Consider the following 21382-nt stretch of genomic DNA (forward strand, 5'->3'; position numbering starts at 1 on the left):
GAATGTCACGAGCAACTCCCAGTTAACGAGGAAACAAAACGTATCTTCCTTTTAAAAAAAAAAAGGCATGTAAAGGCATGTAAATCAATGCGTATATTTCTTGAAGTTTGAGTAGACTTTAAGGAGTTTATCCAAACTTTTATGCCTCAATTTTGCTTTTATATTGCCAATTGTCGTCGCCTTTTCGCGATGCTGATTGGTTCTCTTGCTTCGTTAACTTTGTGAGCGGCTGTCGTTACGGAATTAGCAAATACTAATTTGTAGAAGCGTGTGAATTAATAGAGGGTTCTCAATGCAATTTATTTTTAAAAAGTGAAAAAATGAAAAGCTAAATGCGATAACTTAATTTGATTCTGTTCAACATATAGTATAACTAAATTTTGAAGAAACAGTTAAAAACCTCTCTAAAGATCATGCTACATAGCTTAGAGCGTTCAAAGTATCAAAAGTTGTATAAATCAAATAATATATGGAAATATCAAAAGCTTTCGCAAAAAATGCTGTTACGAAAGATACAACGAAGAATCGTTCAAACAGTATTGTAAAGCGATATTTTAATGCACTAATTGCAACTGTTTCCTTTATAATAAAAAAGATTTATCATAAATAATAAAATTTTCTTGCATGTTACTTGAACTTTGTTTCTCAGCCTCATGTGTAACTCTTCTTTTTTACTCATCACTGCAATTTCGTGAAGATAAAAGATATAAAACTTCGAATCATTTTTCAAATGCTCAAGGCTATCACTTCGGTCCACGTGTCACAATAAAAAAGAAGATTGTGCGCGGAAAAGTTCCAATAGTGGCTCTAATCGTGAATTAAAGAAGCGCATAAGGATAAGGAGCGGAACGAACGATTGAGAACGACATGGAGAGCTGACGAACGAAGAGCTTAAGTGGGGGACACCCACGAGTGCTTCTCGGCCAACATCCACGCACGGCACCGCAAGGTAGAACAGCTAATTGCAGTTGTACCTGCGTCACCTGTGCGCCGCCGCGCTCGCGATTTCGTTTCCGCATTGGATGCGTATTCGTTCTTCAAAGCCGCCTTTTCGCATCTTCGCGCACTTTTGTTCTCGTTCTTCTTAAGAACAATACCTTTGAATTATTTCTTCAAATTGGCACAATGAGACGAGGATCTGTGAGCAGTTGGCAGTCTTATGGACAGCGAAATTGTAAGTGATAACAGCTGTTTTTATTTTTGCCGTCGTTGATTCCTTTAAACTCGCGTTGAAATAAAATTACACTTAACATTCACATCTTAAAATTCAAATCTTTTATATTAAAAACATATTTTTCGTCAGTCGAGTTTTTTGAAAATTATCATATCTCTAATTTAAAATCCTTATAAAAAGATTTATCGTAATGTGTGTATTTAACGTTTGATACAAAAAAGTAAAACGAAGACCCAACTAAACTTTGATAAACCTCATCAGGTGTAATGTGATTTTTTAGAAAAAAAATCTTCGAAAATAGTTTTATCAAATTTATTACAAATATTCTTTCGTTTATTTAATTTTTCTCATAACAAATTACATATGACATATGTCAGGTATTCCTAATTATTATTTCACGCCTCCGTGATACATCCATATTCTGATTGTTTCGTCATCATGGTATCAGTTACATTTATCAAGTTATTTGCATGCACGTCATAATTTTAGATACTCGTGGAGTAATTTTTTTTCGCTTTTTATCAGATCCGCCTTTATTTCAGATTTTTATTCGAGAATCGCTTTTGGCAACGACATTCAAATTAACTTATTCAAATTTTGCTCTATCGTAAAATGTGCAAATATGAAATTGCTTATATCGATATGAATGTGCCCGTAAATTAAGCAACTAAATTAAATCGTTGCATCGAACCACTGTAGCTAGATTATTGATTTTTTACGACGGTTATAATCGTGCGAGATTTTGGAGGTACAGTTTTCGATCTTTTGTTACATGCAACGCAAGAACTTGTAAGAATTTTCAATTATTCGACATTAATTTAGCAGTCTCCGTAATTCTTTTTAATGATCCTTTTTATTAAAAATAAGTACCAATCTGTAAGCTGGATTGATATATAAAATTTATGTTGCAAATATACGACGCGTGTTATTGTTAATTAACTCAGTTAAACAACTCAATAATGGAACTCTTGTTAAATAACTCAATCAGTTATATTCAGACAAGAGCTTGTAGATATTCCACGCGTTAAATCATTGTAAATTCAACGAAACGTGTCTCTCGGAACAAATATCATTTTTAAAAGTATGCATGTGCATGGACGCCGAAGCGGTGTCACATCAATTTCGAGTATTTCGAAATAACTCTCCCGTACATTAATTATGTTATTACTGATGCTATCTGTCCGCTGCGTTATATGTGTTGCTAGGATGGAGATTACCTTGAATATTCACTCGTTATATCCTCGTTACTAGCACTGATATCATTGCGCGAATTTTTGCCAACATTTCTCGCAATTGTTAAAAAAAAAGAAACAATTTCAATTACATTGAAAAATAAGTTGTAACGCGCGCGCGTGTAAATTAAAATTTTACAAAATTTAATTTTACATGGGAGATATGGATACAAAAATATGCTTGATTCTTTCTTGCGTTTAATGCAAAATTTTACTACCTGCTTTTGAATTGTATTAACAATTGTACAAATAATCAAAGACATTTTAATCGGGAATTTGATATCCGAGTAGTTTGGCACCTACTGAGAATTTAAATAGTTTGTTTCAAAATTTTCTCGATACATCATTTTTTCTCTACAAAAGTAAGACGTTGACATTTATTTATGTGACAGTCACGTTCAAATGGTGTAATGAGAAACGTGATTTAACATCGCGTGGTGAACATGCTACGTGCTATTAGACGTAATAATAGAGAACTTCCGAACGAACAACTAATGAGAATGTTATTTGAGCAAGTAAAGAATAATTAATTAATTGTAACAGACCTGCAAATAATTATTAATATTAATATAAAAGAGTCCTGATGTAGTATCTTCCAGTGTATTACGTTTCGAACGCTCTATCTCGGACTTTAAACTCTTAAGTAAATTGCATAACGCATTTTATTAAGAGCAAACACCTATCAAATTGATATAACAAATAAATACATTTATTAAATTAAATAAATTAAATTAAATTTTTAATGTAGATACAAATATAATATTTTCTTGTGTTATAATTTTCTGTGACAGTACAAATTTTTATTTGAATCCCACTTGTTACAATTTCATAGCATTTAATGAAATGCAGTGCGGTAACTTTTAGTTGTATCGTTACGTTCAGCGCGATAGTAACAGCGTTTCCTGCTGAAAGTACGCTTGTTTTTCGTTGTAAATATTCCTCGTTAAAAATTACACCAGCTAAAATCAATGCGGATCGTTGCCGCTAAATGCCGTGCGAACCGCACCGATACGAGCGTTATCGGCGCGACGGTGATTACGCGAATGCTGAAGTTGATACGTAGTCAGCGCGAGGTGCACGAGCAGGACCTTGAAACCGCGTCCTCTTGCCGTGTTCACGGGCCTATCGCGGATTCCTGCATCACGGGGAACTAATTTCGATGACATCATCCGCGCGTATTCCGCGTTTCTAACGTTACACTGCTAATGCGAAATTCGTCGCGATGGATGCGCTTACAGATAATTGCGATTTGTTTCGATATGTTGGGAAATCCTTACGCGGCTCGCTTCGACTCGTCAATTGTTAGCGCTGTTGGCAAGCCTCTCCATAATTTTTGCGATTATTTTAATTACACTAAGGTTCTATGATTCAATCGATTGGTCGTAAACTGGTCTCAATTATGGCAGCTTGTTAGATTTCTAAGAAAATAGATGTCTGCTAATTGAAAGGTGTGTACATATAACTGATTGTGAGAGGAAAATCAGAGAAGAAAAAAAGAAAATTTTTTACGCAATCTAATTTTACTTTTGAGTTCTTTTTACATCTATAAATATCCTTATCTCTTTTTATTCTTCTTGAATCGTTTGTGTTGTGTCTAGTTTATCAATTTCTTTTGTAACTGTAATATGTAATATCTTTTTAATAAATAATCATGAAAAGCTCTTTTTAAATATTCAAATCAATTTATTGTTAAATTATAAATTTTTAAACATTAAAAAAAATATATTTGAAGATAGACGATAAAATGAAAACGTTGTAATCTTTATTATTCAAATGCATAAAACAAAAATGGAAAAATGCAGACCAGTACATAGTTTCTTTAATTTATCCTATTTTTAAAGCAAATATAATTTGTTTAGAAATTAATAAATACTACATAGATTAATAATATTTAATAACATGTAACATTTACAACGTGTCAAATGGCCCGTTACATGATGGGCACAATAGACGATCGATTTAAAAAAGTGTTACAGTGTTATTAAAAAGAAACTATTGGCATCAGTACTAAATGTGGCAATAAATGTGCGCATCTTTTTATTGCGCTTTTAATACTTGCAGCTGACTGCATGATGCAGACGTACGAGGGTAACACCGCGTTGCCTCCGCCTTGCGAGGGAATCATCCATCAGCGAAAGGGCGGCTGGTTTTTAACGTACAAAAAGATTCTCTCCTTCATTGTCCTATTCGTGATCGTTGTGGTTGTTGCCGGGCTGATCGGATGGAATCTCGGCACGATGCCCAAAACGAGAGTGAGTGATATATCATAACGTAGATTATGATTACTTGTCATTCTTTCATTTCTAGATCCACGTTTTAAATTTATGAATTTAAAAAAGAGATCACTATTTTATTTAAGATTGTATCTTATTCAAGATTAAAAAAAAATATTATTTAAAAATCATTATCTTTGCTATTAACATTAAATCTTAATTAATGAGTCGGTGCAATCTTGTATTTATAGTTTGGCAACTAATGGAACATAGCATCTCTCTTTAATAAGTACTAATCTTTCTCAAGCTCAGTGATTTCTGTTAATTAGATATACGATCCATTAGCTCTTATTGAAGACGAGGTGGAGGAAGGGACTGATGTCACTGTTGAGACGATATCGCCTTTCGTTCATCCTTTGAGATATAATCTCGAGTTGACGTTGTCGAACGACGTCAACGCGACATCGAAACTTAAGGGGCGAGTCCTCATCGAATTTCGTGTGGACGACACAACGCCATTAGACAAATTATCTCTAAATGCGAGAAACATCACGGCGACGCGTTACAAGCTGTCGCTCATAGAAGAGAATGGTGCGCGAGCAAAAAGGAGGCGTAGAAGACGCGCCGAGGACGATACAGGTGGCCAAGAGAACGCTGGTATTTCCTTTGAAAATGCATACAATGTGATTATTAATGAATGTCCCCACTTTTACCATATGAGCCTGATTTACCGACGGATACGTATTTCTAACATATTATTATATTAGAAATTACAAATGCGTGCTCCTATGGTAAAAAGTGGGGACATTCATTAATAATCACCCTGTACATTCTCTAGTCTTCAGTTTACAGTCTTTACCAAAAATTTTTTCAGCTCTTTCAAATTGTAATAAAAAAAAATATCTTGGTCAATATGACAGATGGATGACAGAGATAGACGATATACTAATTAATTAAAATTAATCAAATGCGTTCAAATTATTCAACTTAATTATTCGATTTAATCCAGCTCGTGTTTATAGTTAATCGTGTAACAACTAATTAACGCCTTTAATAATTCTTTAAATAAAAGTCTATGTTACTTGGATGTTGCAATTGAGTGACTAGTGCTTGTTAGATTTGAATCGTAATCTGTGTCACGAATGCGGCTCGTGCTTGTTTCATTTCGATTATAATCTTCACTGTGAACTGCCCGTTATTATAGCGGGTTAACGTACGATTTAAACAAAGCAACAGATTTCTGGTAGCGAATTTCTGATATGCGCGATAAGATGACGACTAGCATGCACCTGTGCCAATATCTAGTACAATAGCGTGCAGGTGGTCAATTGCGTAAGCTTTGCAATAAATTTTAAAATAAAAAGAGAAACAACTTCATTCTCTCTGTTTTTAACTGTTTACGTAGTTGAGCTGGTAACACAATTTAATCTCATTCTTCGGTAAAAGAATCCTAGCGTGATTGAGCGATCATTACTTGAAATTTGCGTAAAACTTTCGTTTACTCCTAAAAAAGAATTACGTAATCGATTGTGTGTCTAATGCCGGACAACGATCTGTTCGACATAGACAATGCTACCGCTTTGGCTTCCACCGTCGCGTCATCCCCGCAATTGGAAAATCCGGAGACACTCGCTACGGACAAAGTTATGGATTATCCTCAAGGAAACGCGACCGTTTCGATCAGCGAAACTGCTCCTCCGACAAACGAAAGTTCGTCCGTGACCGATGAGAGAATCGCGGAATCCGCGAATGCGACGTCTGGACCGGCGATAACTTCCGGCAATAGAAGCGTAACCGACGTAGAGATCCAACGATACGAGGTGGATGCTAATAACGGATTACATGCGATATATCCGGCCGTAGCCATCAGCCCGGGGACGTACAGCTTGGAGATCGATTACGAGATTCTACTTGACGGCAAAACGATTTATTCGACGAGCTTCAACGAGTCCCGCGAAGGAAGGTGAGGTTTTTTTCCATGTAATTACAATGAAGAAAAGATTAATTGACTAATTGCAGTCAAATTAAAATGTTATCTTGCAAAAAATACAGCTTATTCGTAATACCATAATTTTTTGAAAATTACAACACTAAAAGCTTATCTTGGAAATATATTATTACATTAATATCCTTTTTGATAATATAAAAATGAAAATATTTTCATACGTTTTTATCTGAACCATTTTCCTCTCTCATATTTTATATTAAAACTTTTTACTTTTAGAATGTTTAATATTAATTTCGTTAATGTATATTGAGAAAAATTTCTTTAAATATTTTCGTTGCAGTTTGTCTTCAATCCAGGCATTTTTAAATATGTTCAATGCATCGACGCTTTGACAAATTTTCGAGTGATTTTACATATTTTTTTGATAGATCGCTAATCGGAACGCGGTTAAAACCTGTAGGAACTTCGCGTCTTTTGCCTGTTTTCGACGACGTAAATCTCAAAGCTGTCTTCTCGGTGTCCACCGTACGTCCGCGCGAAATAAGAGTTCTGTCGAACATGCCTCTTAATGTCTCCAAAGACACGTGAGTATTTTATGCTGTTAACTGCAGCTGTGTCAACTTTTGCTTATTATTAGAAGACGATGCCAGTTTGGAATGGCAAAGCTGTCCAGTTTCATTCTTTGTTTTCTCAACTGTGTTTTTTCAAGTAAAAACAAAGTAAAAAAGCGTACGTAAGAAATAAAAATAGAAAAATCTGTAATTCTTAACATTTCTAATTTTAAATACAACGTGCTACCAAATTTTACTTCGATCCATTTGCAGTTCGACTTTTCTTGTTTCAAATTAAAAAATGCGTTTATAAATATTGTCAAAATTACAAAAGTTAAAAAGGAGTTTTTTCATCAAAATATCAAATTTAATTCCATTCCATCGATTAATTATAATGAAATTTCTCTACGTGGCATTATTTTTCTATAATTTTTCTTCCTATTTTCTACAATTTTCTTGTAATTTTTATGTGATTTTTATGCGTTGAAAAAGTGATCAGTGTGTGACTTGTATCTTTCAAGATCCGATGATCGGGTGATCGACACCTTCAGCGATACTCCGTTGTTGTCACCTTACAATCTAGCTCTCATAATGGGCGAGGTCGAGTCAGTGGGCGACACGAAAACGGGCCTTGATAACGCGACAAGGGTGGTCTTCTGGGGTGACCCGAAGAGACGATCGCGGGGAATTTACCTTCTCGACAAACTCGACCCAATTGTTGTGCGTTTCAGCGACATATTTTCGATGCCTTATCCGCTACCAAAATTGGATGTCGTCGCGTTACCGTCACGAATCGTTAATAACGTTGGAAGCTTAGGATTGATATCACTGAAGTAAGAGAGAGCGAGATTACCGCATTATTTTATTTAAAGAATAATTAGATTACCGTAATTATTTTTCTGGAGAAAAATTTCTCGTAAATTACAATTTTTAATAAATTTTGCAAAAAGATAATAAAACTTTATTTTTTGAATTAATTGTAAGTGAATTTTGTCTGAATTAAATTTTGATTTTAATCTCTAATTGAAAATGTAATGTAAATAAAATATAAAAAATTTTTTTTATGCGTAACAAAGTCCGACAAAAAAATAAAATTTTTTCATAATTAAATAAGGTTTGACGGAAAATATCATTAAAGCAACTTTTAATTGACAATTCGAAGATAGCATAAAACAATTTTTTTAAGAGTCTTATATTTAAGTTAAAATTCTTAAAATATATTCTAGCTGTTTATAATATATTAAAATTCTCTATAAACTTTTTAAGAGACAGTCTTATTTAAATTGTAGTAAAATTCTTAAAACATTCATGCTATTTATATTAAAAAACCGCGACTGAACGCAAATGTATTGCTAGACTTATCCATTATATTCTACGATCGCTCTAGATTCGATGTCGCGTTATATCAAATTGTTTTCAAGGCAATCGCTCTTCTACGTCGCGGATCGATCTCCCATGGTCACGAAGACGGACGCGTTAAGCGCTCTGATAAGCCTGATAGGAGAACAATGGCTGGGCGGCGTTGTGAACATGAAGAACTGGACGGACGTTTGGCTACTTGAAGGCTCCACTCTCCACTTGCGACACGCGATGATCGAGGAGGCACATAATTGGAATAATATTTGTGACATCCATTAACTTTAAAAGTGCATACCGACATCCGACAAACAGTATTTTGCGCTGAAACATATGTTATACTATGCAAAAATTATGTGCTTTTAAAGTTAATATTGAATTTTACACTTTACAATTATTTTGAAAAGATAATACCAGTGCTTAAATAAAAAGAATTTGGTTTACATAAAATTGTTTAGAGTTTTACAATGAAGAGTTTACGTATTCAAACAATAAAATTCTTTATTCCGAAATGAATAAAGAAATAAAATTTTTCATGCAGGAAAAAAATCTGCAATTGTAATTTTACAATTTTATATTCTTTATTTTATATCAATATTAAAAATTGACTCTTTTTGCATTTCTTTTAATTTAATTTAAAGTTTATGCCTATATTATCTTCTCGAAATAACAGATTCACGTGTAATGGTGTCTAGATAAGAACAGTATTTTTTCAAGCCGAGGAGAGCAAAGTTTTTATGAGATTCTATTTTCAGATAGATTCATCATTAAGTTCCAATATTGCCTTTCTCGCAAATGTGCAATGGGATGCCATGGAAGAAGATAGTTACAGCGTTTCAAAGCCGCTGCAATCGAACATCAATCCTGCCTATATCGATTTTTCGGATGACAATGCTCGACACAAGAAAGGTAGAAATTGTTTATCAGATCGATTATGTTTTTAATACTTCCGAGTATTAATATCTTGCTCTTGATATTGAATACTAGTGAATATTATTGGCATTGATACTTTACCTTTAATATTAGTTGCATATCGACTTGGAATAGAGCTGTGACTATTTTTGATGACATTAATGTATTTTATGCAGCTTATGCACAAAGATTCGCGAATACTACGAGCAAACAGTTGAATACTATTACAAGTACACAAATGTTTGTATATTTATAATTATTTAAAATTTGGATTACATGTTTCAACATCAAATGATTTTATAGTCTCGTAATTAAAAAGTTTGTATTGCTTTTTGAGATTTCTCGCTTTTTTGTTATTTTTAATCGCATTTTTAATCAATTCGATCAAGTATTGGAATTATCTCTATATCTTTTTCAACTATGAAAACACGTGAAATATTGTCGAATAGTCGCAGCCTCACTCGAAAGGCAGTATCGAATATACGCTCTCGTAACGCCGCATAATGTGATTCTGCATTCTGACTGCTTCTTGTAGGTGCATGCTTGATTCGCATGTTGCATGGCGTGATAAACGATACCGCCTTTAGGAACGGCTACCGGAAATTCATAGCGAGGTGGTGGGTATATATCAACATTATCGTCATTTTATTCTTCAACCGGGCCATTGTCGTTCGTTCATTAATCGCGTGATCCCAGCATCGACGTTTATATCATTGATTCGGCCACCAGCTCGCTCGTGCGACAGCGTGATTCAGTCATCGAAACGATAATCGACGCGTTTTACAGCGAGTTATCCCGTCGGCTTTATGGTAATGCCAGTCGTTGAATGTCACGAGCTGCCGGCCATTATTCCTCATGCTTCTTTATCGGGCTCGTTACATAAGTGCACCTATCACCGATATACATATTTCGCTGACATTGAATCGCAATGTCGTACAAGCGTACAAAGTTATACAATCTTGTCTTGTCTGACATGTACAGTGCGCGATGCGTCGATAGTAGCACCCAACTTTTCTCACTGCAGAACTAAAATATCGAATAAATTTTTTTTTTTGTAAATCTTTTAAATTATTTCAGGAACTATTCGACAGCGAACGTCGACGATTTTTGGGAAGCGATGGCGGAAGAACCCGTAGGTTTACCCATAGAAATTACATTGTCCGAGGCAATGAATTCTTGGATCACGCATCGCGGATATCCGATCATCAGCGTCACGAGGAAATACAAGGAAGGCACTGCCGTAATTCGACAGGTGCGATTTAATTACTACGAATTAATCAGTGCTTAATCTTTTATAAAAGCATTTATAATTTGCATCGATATGCTTCTCGACCCAAGGTATTTATTACCATCAACTATATTGTATGTTGCACAGCAAAGATTTACGTATGACCAATCATCTGACATTCAACCGATATGGTACGTACCGCTTGATTATATTAACAAAACAAGCAATGATTGGTCATCTCCGACAAAGACATGGTTAAATTCCGAAGAGGAGATGGAGGTGCATAACGTCGGTGCTCAAGATTCCTGGGTTGTGTTCAATGTGAATAAAACAGGTTGGCTGCATAAATATTTCTTTTAAAAAATGCTCTTAAAGTTCAATTGCGAAAAATTAAGACTTTTCTATCAGAATTAATAAAAATATTTTTGGAAATATTATATTATATAGCAATTGTAGTATATATTTTATCGTACGTTTCTTCTGGACAATGTTTTCAAGGAGAAAAATAAAATATTATGAGAGATTAAATAAGATAAATTATACTATTTTAAGCAAAATAATTAATGGGAGGTTAAAATAAAATTGAACTGACCTGGATATTCACAGATATTCATAGACAAACAATTAACATTGTCTAGTCTAATCTAAAATATTTGCTTTACTTTTTATTTTGATCTTTTTCTGACACTTCCTTTTTCTTTCTTTTTTTTTTCTTTATAATTCTGATTTTGTAACCAATGATCCTTTTAACGTTTATTCGTGTGGGAAATTTCTTGGCTAGAAAATGACACATTAATTTTAATATCCTCCAATTTACAATGAAATTGCGAAACGGGATGCAAGTATCCGCTCTATCGTTATTAATTGCTTTCAAGGTTATTACCGTGTGCATTATGACGAGGAAAATTGGAGGCTCCTGTCGAAGGCCCTCGAGGAAAATCACGAGGCCTTTCCGGTGGAAACCAGGGCGTCGCTTGTCGACGATGCACTCGGACTCGCCGCGGTCGGCCTGACGAAATACGCGACCGCTTTCGACTTTATTAAATATATGCAAATGAAGGAACGGCATTACGCTCCCTGGGGTGCTCTGATGCGTCATCTGTTGAAGTTGAACGGTCTTCTCTACGAGACGTCTGGTTTCAGTGCTTTTCAGGTAACATCCTTGTAAACGTCGAAAGTGTATGTCAGTTTAAAGAAGTTTGGACGAATTTCTTGCATTTAGTTGACACTTAGGAAGTGATTAGCGTTGTAAAATATATTTGACAAATATTTTGTAAAAAATAATGCTTAGCTGCAAAATAAAGATACGTTGATATTATATATCAAGAATAATTTAATTAAAGACACATGTTTATGAACATGACATAAACGATAATATGAAACTTATGTTGTAAAATTATTGAAGAGAAAACTTATATTAAAAAGTAGTAGTTTAAGTAAATTATTACTGAATAGAGAGTATTTTGATTAAATGGCTTTAAAAATAAACCGTTGCAGGAATTTATATTAAAGTTTACTTCACAATTGTACTCTGACGTGGGGTGGAAAATTGATGAGGGATCACAACTAACTTTGACCGCTCTTACGATAGCGTGTGTGTTCGAGAATTCGGAATGCCTCGAATGGGCCTGGATTCATTATGAGAAACTGAAAGACCATTCATTGTCAGATGCGGACGAAATGTGAGTTCGATGGAAATGCCTAATTTTTCATTTAAAATTCATTCTTATCTATATTCAGGTCTGGGCAAAAAGTATTTAAAATACAAAATACAGAATTCTGGCAATTTATATTTGAATCAACCGTGAAATCGAAACAATCGTTCTTCAAAAAGTAGCAATTATTGCGTTATTGTACAAAAATTGCATTTTTCATTTTGTTTATATCATACGCATAATAATAATTAATGTTATCTACAAGAATTAATATTATTTTTTAAGCATGTTATTACATGGAAATTGTGTCACATGTATAATACAAAATATTGGTAATTAGTATAATTCTTGTATTTTGTATTTTAAATCAAAAGATTATCACTATTTTGTAATTCAAATACTAATTGCCAGTATTTTGTATTTCAAATATTTTTTTTTGCTCAGTCCTGTCTTCGTATATTTTTCGGCGACACGTGCCATAATTTCCATATAACAAGATGCTTAAAAAGCGATATTAATTTTTACTTATAGACAATATTAATCATAATACGTATTATTATGCGCATAATATAAAGAGGTTGGAGAAGGTAATTTTGGTACAATAACACGATAATTTCCACTCCTGAAAGAATGGTTTCATTTCGATTTCACGATTTATTTTGGAAGTAAAACTTTGATCGTTTCAGTGTACCGGCGTACGCACGAGAACTGTTGTACTGCATGGTGGCACGATACGGTACGCGAAACGAGTGGAATTATCTCGTCGAGAAGGCAAACTCCACTGCGGATCGAGATGAAAAGAATCGCATTCTATCGGCGTTTGGATGTTTCCAGACACCATGGATCCTGCAATCGTAAGTAGAAATTATTAGTAAATACAATTAATAAGTACAATATTGAATTTTTATTTTCTGTCCAATTTCTATCCATGTAAATTTTATTTTAGAGTTAATTTAATTTTTAGTGTATGATATTTAATAAAAGTTTAATGTTGAGATTAAATAAAAATACAAAAAACATATTTAATAAAATTTTAAATAAGAAATAATTCTTTTTTTATACATCAAACGAAGAATAAATCTGATAAAATAAATAATAATTTTTAAAAATATTGTGCGAAAAGAATATAGACGTATGTATAATTTTTTGACAACATGTGTTTGTGGATATACATACAATTCATGTTAATGTATGTTTAGAATACTTAGCGAGCTTCTCGAAGGGAAGATATACAACGAGGACGAGACGCAAAGGATCTTAAGAAGTTTTCCGCAAAATCCGGTCGCTGGGCAAATCGCCTACAAGTTCTTACAAAATAATTGGCAGGTTATCGTCACAAGGTACTTCATAAGTTTCTTATCTCTTCGTCGAACTTGTAAGCAGATTACGATATGCTCTTTCTTCATGTCTGTTTAGATTCTCCAAATCTCGACCGATCTTAAAAGCTTTTGCACTAGCGATGACGAACGGCTTGATCAGCGAAGAAGACTTTGAAGACGTAAGTAATTTGGTATTAAGAAAACTAATCCATATTAGAACATTAAAATAATAATTAATAATAAATAGGACAATAAAATAATGATTAATAGTAAATAATTTCATGAAGAATGCAATTCTTCATTTCTATGCAAGTCTTTAGCATTATTTTTACGCGTTCTTAATAATATCTTGAAAGACAATTTTTTTTTTAATATTATAAATTGTATAAAAGAAAAACAATAACTTTGCTGAAGTGTCTGAAAATTTAGCTAGATATAGATCTGAAAATAATTTTATTAGACTATCAAAATAATTGTGTAGGACGCATAAATTGATTGCTAGAGTATCAAAAATCTTGCTCATCATCCCTGAATATCCTACATAATTATTTTGATGATCCAAAAACAAAATTTCAAATCTAGCTAAATTTTCAGATACTTCAGCAAATTTACTTCTATTCTTTCGGTGGAGTTTTTAACGTTCGTTTGATTCTTTAGTTTCAGACGTTCAGTGAGAATAATCTCGAAAGCATAAAGGTTGTGGGGTATACCATGGCGATGGTCGAGGCGCATGCTAAATTCGCGATCAGGTGGTTAAAGGAATCATTGCCGGAAGTGCAGGAGTGGCTAACCCCGAACAATTCCACGGAGGCATCGATATGAATAATTGTGTGATCTATCAAGTGCAGAGCAGAATGAGGAAATTGCGTCCCGCGCGGCCCCGTAATTATCGATTCGCCTTCGTCATGCGGCAATCGGCACTCGCACGCGAAAAGAACTGCGAGAATTTTTCTACGACAACAAGTTTTATTTCTCCGTATGCTTTTGTCAAGCATGATTACAAAACCAAGCAACAAGAATCTCGTCCTTATATCGTGTAGCCTTAGAACGACGGTCGTTAGTATAATCAGTTAGTAGGTACATATTTAACAAACGATATACATAATAATCGTATCTAATGGTAATTATTCCATTGTTATTCCAATGTTTACCGTAAACTCTCCCATTCTCGCTTACGTTAATGGCGCTCTATTACTATACGGTACGCTCGTTTTATAACACACTATATTATCTCGTTACAATAATCTATCCGTACCAACCTTACTCTTCTCTCGTCTTTAGTCCTAGCTCGTTTAAATGCGTTTAGTATGGTATTCGCAAGCTATCAGATACGCAGTTCAAGGGTTGGAGGCGATGATTTATCGTCGGCTGGAACACTCCGGCCATTAGAAATTAAATTGCCCGATGTTAAAATCGAGGTCTCAAACACACCGCGAAGTTTCACCACTCGCTTTTCGTGTACGCCAAGACTCTTCGAGACGAGTTAAAATCGTGAAACTGCATCACAGTACCGATTTCATATACTTCGGCGAAGCGGCGACGTCCAACCCACTTTATGCAATGCATTTAGCGCTAAATGCGACTTTTCCTACGTCGTATCTGCATCGATACTCAGCCAACGGTTTACAAAACACGTACGTTTAACGCTAAATGTAGCCGCCTGTTTCTTCCACTTTATATCGAGTAACATATTCTCACACTTGGATAAGCTGCAGAAATGACATTAAAAATTCAACAGTCGCGTCTAACGTTAACTGTGGAATATACATACCACGGCGATGATCGAGGCGTGCAGTTTTCACCTTACGTCTGTATTATACGAGAATCTTGTTTTGAATCCAGCGCATTTGGCGCTAAATGCGCGTTCATCTGTTTGGAAATAAAAATTTCTCGATACACGAGAATTCAAAAAATGCGTTTTATTTTCCGGTCTCTCGTATATTGCAGGGGTTATTTTTGCGATACGAGACGTATCTAACGAAGCATGTGGATTGCATTGCAATGTAAATATTCTTTTTCACAATTTTAGTACACAACAATTGCAATTTATTAGAAGACATTTATGTTACAAGGAAGATCTATCGGAACAGTGCAGTTTTACTGATATTAATTGTCGAAGAAAAGTAATTTGATATTAGTACAAATATTCTTATATCTCTTACTTTCGAAAGCTCCGCTTCAAGGGATATGCCTTGTTTCGTTAATAACCCCTTCAATTAATCGCTTGGAAAAGGTATCGATCGTTTATTGTCTTCATACAATTCACTCGATTTTACCGGACGCACTAATATCAGTGTTGCGTGTGAGCGCATTGTCGATATTTTGAAACGATCGCAATATACGTCGGCACGTTTCGAGCTGTTAACATTTTGCGGGCGATATCAAATAAACAGACGCGATTTCATCGAATTCTGCGGTTTTTTAATTTCACATTCGTTCGAAATGCGTGGTTTTGTACGTCAAAAGGATACGCGTTCTCGTACGCTGTATTTGCCTTTCATGCGTTGTGCGCGCATTTTTTTCTTTCCTCTGAATTTCGCTCGGTGCATTTAATGCGATATCGTTCAGTGCTTTTGTACGCCAGCGTTCAGATAACGTTCTACGCTCTTTCCATCGTGACCAAACGCTAATTAATAGTGCTCGAATGCTCAATAATCCCATCAAGCATCAATCGCAAATTGTTATTGGAAACGGAATAATAGGAAAGAAAACCCCGCGAAAATTGTTCAAGCGATGTCAGTGATGCAGTATCATAAAATACGTTATTACATTATGACGAAAGATTAACATAATACAGAATCTCACATATGACGAAAATGATGACAAATAAAAAGATGTAAATTTCTTTCTTATGCTTTCATGATCCTTTTATTGATTTAATTATTCACATTTTAACTGTTACTTTGATAAAATTCAAGTTTCAATGTTACGCGAATATAAGAATTCTATTATTAAAAACAATTTTTATACATTTGTGAAGATCTTATCCTTTTCATGATATAACGACATAAAGGCGATGAATTAATTATTTACTAAAACTTAACAAGCCATAATAATCAAGAGATTGATCATTTAATAAGATGTGATAAGATTAAACAAAAATTACAAAATTTAATGTTAAAAATAATTAATAAAACCCGTCATAGATTATTTTTTAAACCTTATCAATCATTATTTCCCGAAAAAGTTTCTGGCTTTAATCGTATAAGGTTCAAATATTTTATATCATACATTTGGATAACAAAAGATTAAAATTATTTAAAAATTGGCGAAAATGTGTGTGACATATGTAGTGTGTTACAACAAGTACGATGTATTAAAAAGCCCCATACAATTTTTTGGAAAGGTATCGATCTTATCTGAAAATCGTAAAAAAGGGCCCAATCATTTATATAGCTTTTACTTACCGGTACATCTCGTTATTTACACGGTATTTACATCTTAATCCTGTTAAATAGTTTATTATCTTGTTAAATGGTTTATTATCTAAACGCGCATACTCTCCATTCGTTCTAATTCCAATTCTACTTTTCTCCCATTCGCTCTTCATTCGTGATCTAAGATTATCCTACCGAGCGAATATTTTCGCAATCGGTGATGTATGTTTGCAGGACGTTGTCTTAGCAGCAGTACAACTCCATTGCCTCTCATTAATGCCGACGGTGACAATAAAAAGATTGTTACTGAAAGGTCATGAACTAGAAAAAAACTAACAAATTTTTTATCTGTAAAATTAAAATTTCTTTTTAATCTATTAAATATAATTACATTATATCTGTTAAATATATAAATTGTCAATTCTTAAGCAGTGACCTGTTAGAAGTTTTGATAAAATTTCTTCCTTAAATTTTTTTTCTAACGTTTTAAATGATCTGATTTAATAATCTGTATTCTGAGAAAATAATAGAATATACTGTTTTTACTATAGTCTCAATCTTTATTTTCAATTATTATAACTAATTCAGATACCGTTACTATTTAATCAATTTAATTTTGAATGCGTGATTTTGTTGTCACAATATACATCACAATTAAACATAGCAATTATATAATAAAATTATATAATCAAATTGCAATAAAACAAGACCAAATATAAACCTGGTCTCTTTATTCTTTTTGACAGTTTATTAGAAGGTAGAACTGAGAAATTAGAACTCTGACACACTGCCTTATCGCATTAATTAGAGATTAAATACCGCTATAAAATCATCTCCGATACGAATATTACCGATCACGGCGTCATTTTATAACAATTAAGTATATAGCTCTATCATAGAAAATGTGTGCGTTGTTTTCCTAACGACCTAGTGCGGAGTAGATTTGTTTCGCCTTCTCTCTCTCTCTAAGAGAGTAATTCCTTGAGTCTACGTTACTAAATGCACGCCCCTCTTTATTTATTTCTCGAAACTAACACTTCGGCATTCACTGGACGATTTTTAACTCGATCACGTATACTTTCGTACAATATCCGGCATAGATCGATTGGCGTCGATCGCTCGTAGTCAATCAGGGAAAAAACGTTCGTCCGAGTCCTGAGAAGAAATTATTTTGCATAAAGTTCCCCTTTCTCGTTGATCCGTCCTCGATCTCTTAACGATCGAAAGAAGCGATCGTATGCCGGAAATTGTTCTTTGCGAAAAACGGTCGATTCGCCATTCGTGTGACGGCGCAAAAACGCTCCTAAAGTATCGGCGTTGCGTTTTAATGGCAGTAGTAACGGGGAATTTTTATTCTTTTCCCTCGCTGTAATAATAATATATATATATTTATATATATTTATAGTTTAATGTACTACGTAATATTATACCTAGAATGCGCGAAATTATTACTCGTTAATTAGTGGCTAAGAGTCCTGAAAACGTCGGAGAATCGGGTATGTCGACGCTAAATCGATCGTCGACCTAAAAGGCTATCGGCAAAGTCGATTGTGAATCCTCTTGCTTCATCGAGAGGGAAAAATCGATTTTTTTGTGCTCTTTTTCCATGCATGTTAATGTCGGTATAAAACAAAACCGGTACTTGTTTCAATCTAGAGAATAATTGGTCGATTAAGTTTCTTTGAGTTCAAGCTAACGGCTTCAACGTTGTCCTACATAAATTAATAAGTATATTACTCATTACTCTCATAAATTTCGTATTGAATTACATATAAATTCGTGTTGAGTTATCACAGTAAAAGTTCCATCTCCGAATTTCTCGAATATCCGAAAAATTGTAAAATTTAGATAAGAAGAGGATCCAGAATTCTCCGACGTTCATTTATATTTCACGCGAGTGACAGTCCACACGGGCGATCTTTTAACCACAATGACCAAGTATCATACATGACGCGTTAACTGTCTATAAAAGGGAACGAAAGAGGGCGAAATAATGAAATGACAACGACCACGAACTACGGTATTGAACAACGGCGTCAATGGTTGTTCAATTCCCTACAACTATCAGCTTTAGAATTCGTATGCTTTACTTGTTGTTCTTACCGTACTATCGGTTATTCTTTATCGTACTCTCACGCGTTTCACTTTTTCGTTACAAAATACAATATATTCTTATTGGGACGAGGTAACGCGAGATGCGTCGGCGACGCGAGATATGCGCGTTATTTTTTTCTCACGAAGGGAACAGGAAACGATAATATCACGTACGAATAAAGATATTTACATCGCTTATCGGAAAAGAGAAAGAGATCGAGAGGAGAGCGAGAGAATTAAGTGATAGGTACAAAGAGTGTCCGCAGAAACTGTGAAAGAGAATATAGTAGTTTATATAATACACTGAAAGAACGATTTTGTTGAAGTACAGGTATGAAAAAGATTATGTTGGATCATTAAAATAATTACATTGCACTGGAAAAAGGATTTGGTAGTAGTTACCAAATTTGGTACCAGTTACTAAATCCTCTTTTTAATGCTCCAATATAAGTCTTTTCACATCTGTATTTCAACAAGCTCGTTCATTCCATTTCTTTCAGTGTAGGGAGATTATCAAAAAGGAAGATTAGATGACTAAATATTTTTATAGGGAATAGCTGAATAGTACTTCGCGCTACCGACGCGCCATCGGCTCGTCCGTCGCTTTTAAATATATATGTATATGCTCGTATAAACGGTTATGTTTCTAAAATTATCAACTGGTTATACACTTCGAGTAAGGTTACTCCCTAAGGTCTGTATACGACGAGAGCTAGCTACGCGCTGATTATCTAATTAATTCGCGCAATGCGAGCGGCTCCCGGCTCGCGTAGCAAAGGGCAATACGCTCGCGAAATGCGACCTTCGTCGTTCGAGCCAAGTATTGCTCGCGTACGGATTGCTGCCATCGTATTGCGGTGGTACTGCGGTATTGCGCTTCTCGTCCACCGCGATGTAGAAGCTTACAAGGATCCAAGCTTCAGTAAATTGCACACGCAGCGACAAGCTGTGGAATTGATACGTCGCGTTTAAATGTAAAAAACGTTCGTAAAGAAAAGTCACTACGGCGTTGATTCTTCATTGTCAAAATGACGTGATGTGGAAGACGCTGCAGCAATACAACCGCATCGCGACGTCATCAACGGTCAAAGCTATCTTTGTATTGGCCGTCCCGTTCTAGATTATGAATCTACAACGTAGACTGAAATATGACATTAATTAACTTCGCATTTAAGTTCTAATTCGCGTCGAGCTTTATTATCTCGCGTGTTCTATTCGAACGATAACTTAACGTCCGTCCGCGCGCGTTTAGACGAACGACAGGCGAAGATCGGAAGCTCGATCGTCATGTTCAGTCCCCGTCTCCGGAAACGTTAAATTTATACTATACAGTGTTATACCGTAATGTTCGTCAGCCTGATGTGTTACCCGATTAAATAGTGGCAGCTTCGTATTACGATTTACTTGAGCAGACTAGGGTAGCTGTATGTGGATCTCCTTGCGAGCCTCGCGCTTATTTTCTGCGAGCGACGCGTTCTCATTTGGGAGACACCAAGTGCAATTTGTTCAAGCGCGACGACGTTGTCTCGAGTTCTCTTTCAGGATTTCGTAATGATGTGCATCGCCTCGTTTCTCGAGGCGAGTCTCGTTCTTCTACCGACGATAGACAGACGACGTCTATTTCGCTTCTTCGAGTCTCGTTCCTCTCTCACAGAAGCTTAACGTCCCATACGTCGTTTTTTAAAATCGCCCGTCGTATACTTTCGATCACTCTTTGCAAAATCGGAGCCCTTTTACCGTAATTTCGTCATTGAGGGTAAGGAGACGGAGTTTGCGGACACTCCTAAGACTAGGCCCGGGTTTCTGGACCTTAGTCTCTCTCTACGGTGCAGGGCTCGGGCATGGACTACTGGGGCGGACACTTCACCACCGCCGTGGTCGCAAATTCGCTGAACTTCTTGTCGATTGGCATCCGATCGTCGTAGAGAGTGGGCGCTTGCAGGATGATGCCCGCAGTGCCCACCAGAACCGCCAGAGTAAAGATCCAGAGAAATAGGCGGTCCAGCACCATCGCCACATACTTCCAATCCTCCTTTACCTGCGCGGAGGAACGATTTCATTGATTCACTGAAATATTCTCTATCTATATATTTCCTAGAAGTGTGCGAATCAAGCATTTCTGTGAATCGAGTTGAATCAAATATGAATTAAATCTTTCCGAATTTATACACGATTTAAAATATTTTTAATGACGCTGCGGATGTTTTTAATAAATGAGAAAATAATTATAAAAAAATGATGCTAAATAAAAATTTATAATACATGCTATACAACAAGTGTGAGAATACTAATAAATAAACATTGAATATTGTAAAAATTATAA

The 21382-nt window shown here is 35.0% G+C and overlaps 2 protein-coding genes across 8 annotated transcripts in view; one reads left to right on the top strand and one right to left on the bottom strand.

The window, feature by feature from the left end:
• The first annotated feature begins 898 nt into the window (after positions 1-898).
• LOC105197518 (thyrotropin-releasing hormone-degrading ectoenzyme) lies at positions 899-15501 on the top strand. 2 transcript variants are annotated; one of them, XM_011163937.3, is made up of 17 exons: positions 899-1174; positions 4468-4658; positions 4949-5276; positions 6186-6582; positions 6996-7151; positions 7640-7951; positions 8540-8720; positions 9230-9383; positions 9922-10003; positions 10464-10638; positions 10762-10948; positions 11490-11767; positions 12112-12296; positions 12956-13123; positions 13469-13609; positions 13686-13767; positions 14246-15501. In XM_011163937.3, the coding sequence occupies exons 1-17, from the start codon at positions 1126-1128 to the stop codon at positions 14408-14410; spliced, it is 3231 nt and encodes a 1076-aa protein (XP_011162239.1). In that variant the 5' UTR covers positions 899-1125; the 3' UTR covers positions 14411-15501. The 2 variants fall into 2 exon arrangements, with proteins under 2 accessions (XP_011162239.1, XP_025986901.1); XM_026131116.2 differs by having other exon boundaries at positions 1004-1174; positions 4965-5276.
• LOC105197520 (acetylcholine receptor subunit alpha-like) overlaps positions 14541-21382 on the bottom strand; it is a 186856-nt gene continuing 180014 nt past the window's right edge. For 3 of the 6 annotated variants that reach the window (XM_026131120.2, XM_039445945.1, XM_039445947.1), the window contains one exon: positions 14541-21097. In XM_026131120.2, the coding sequence (XP_025986905.1) occupies positions 20906-21097 (192 nt within the window). In that variant the 3' untranslated portion in view covers positions 14541-20905. The remainder of the gene's footprint in view (positions 21098-21382) is intronic. The other 3 variants (XM_039445944.1, XM_011163938.3, XM_026131119.2) reach the window with 1 other exon arrangement.

This window comes from Solenopsis invicta, chromosome 2 (assembly GCF_016802725.1).
Source record: "Solenopsis invicta isolate M01_SB chromosome 2, UNIL_Sinv_3.0, whole genome shotgun sequence".
NCBI lineage: Eukaryota > Metazoa > Arthropoda > Insecta > Hymenoptera > Formicidae > Solenopsis > Solenopsis invicta.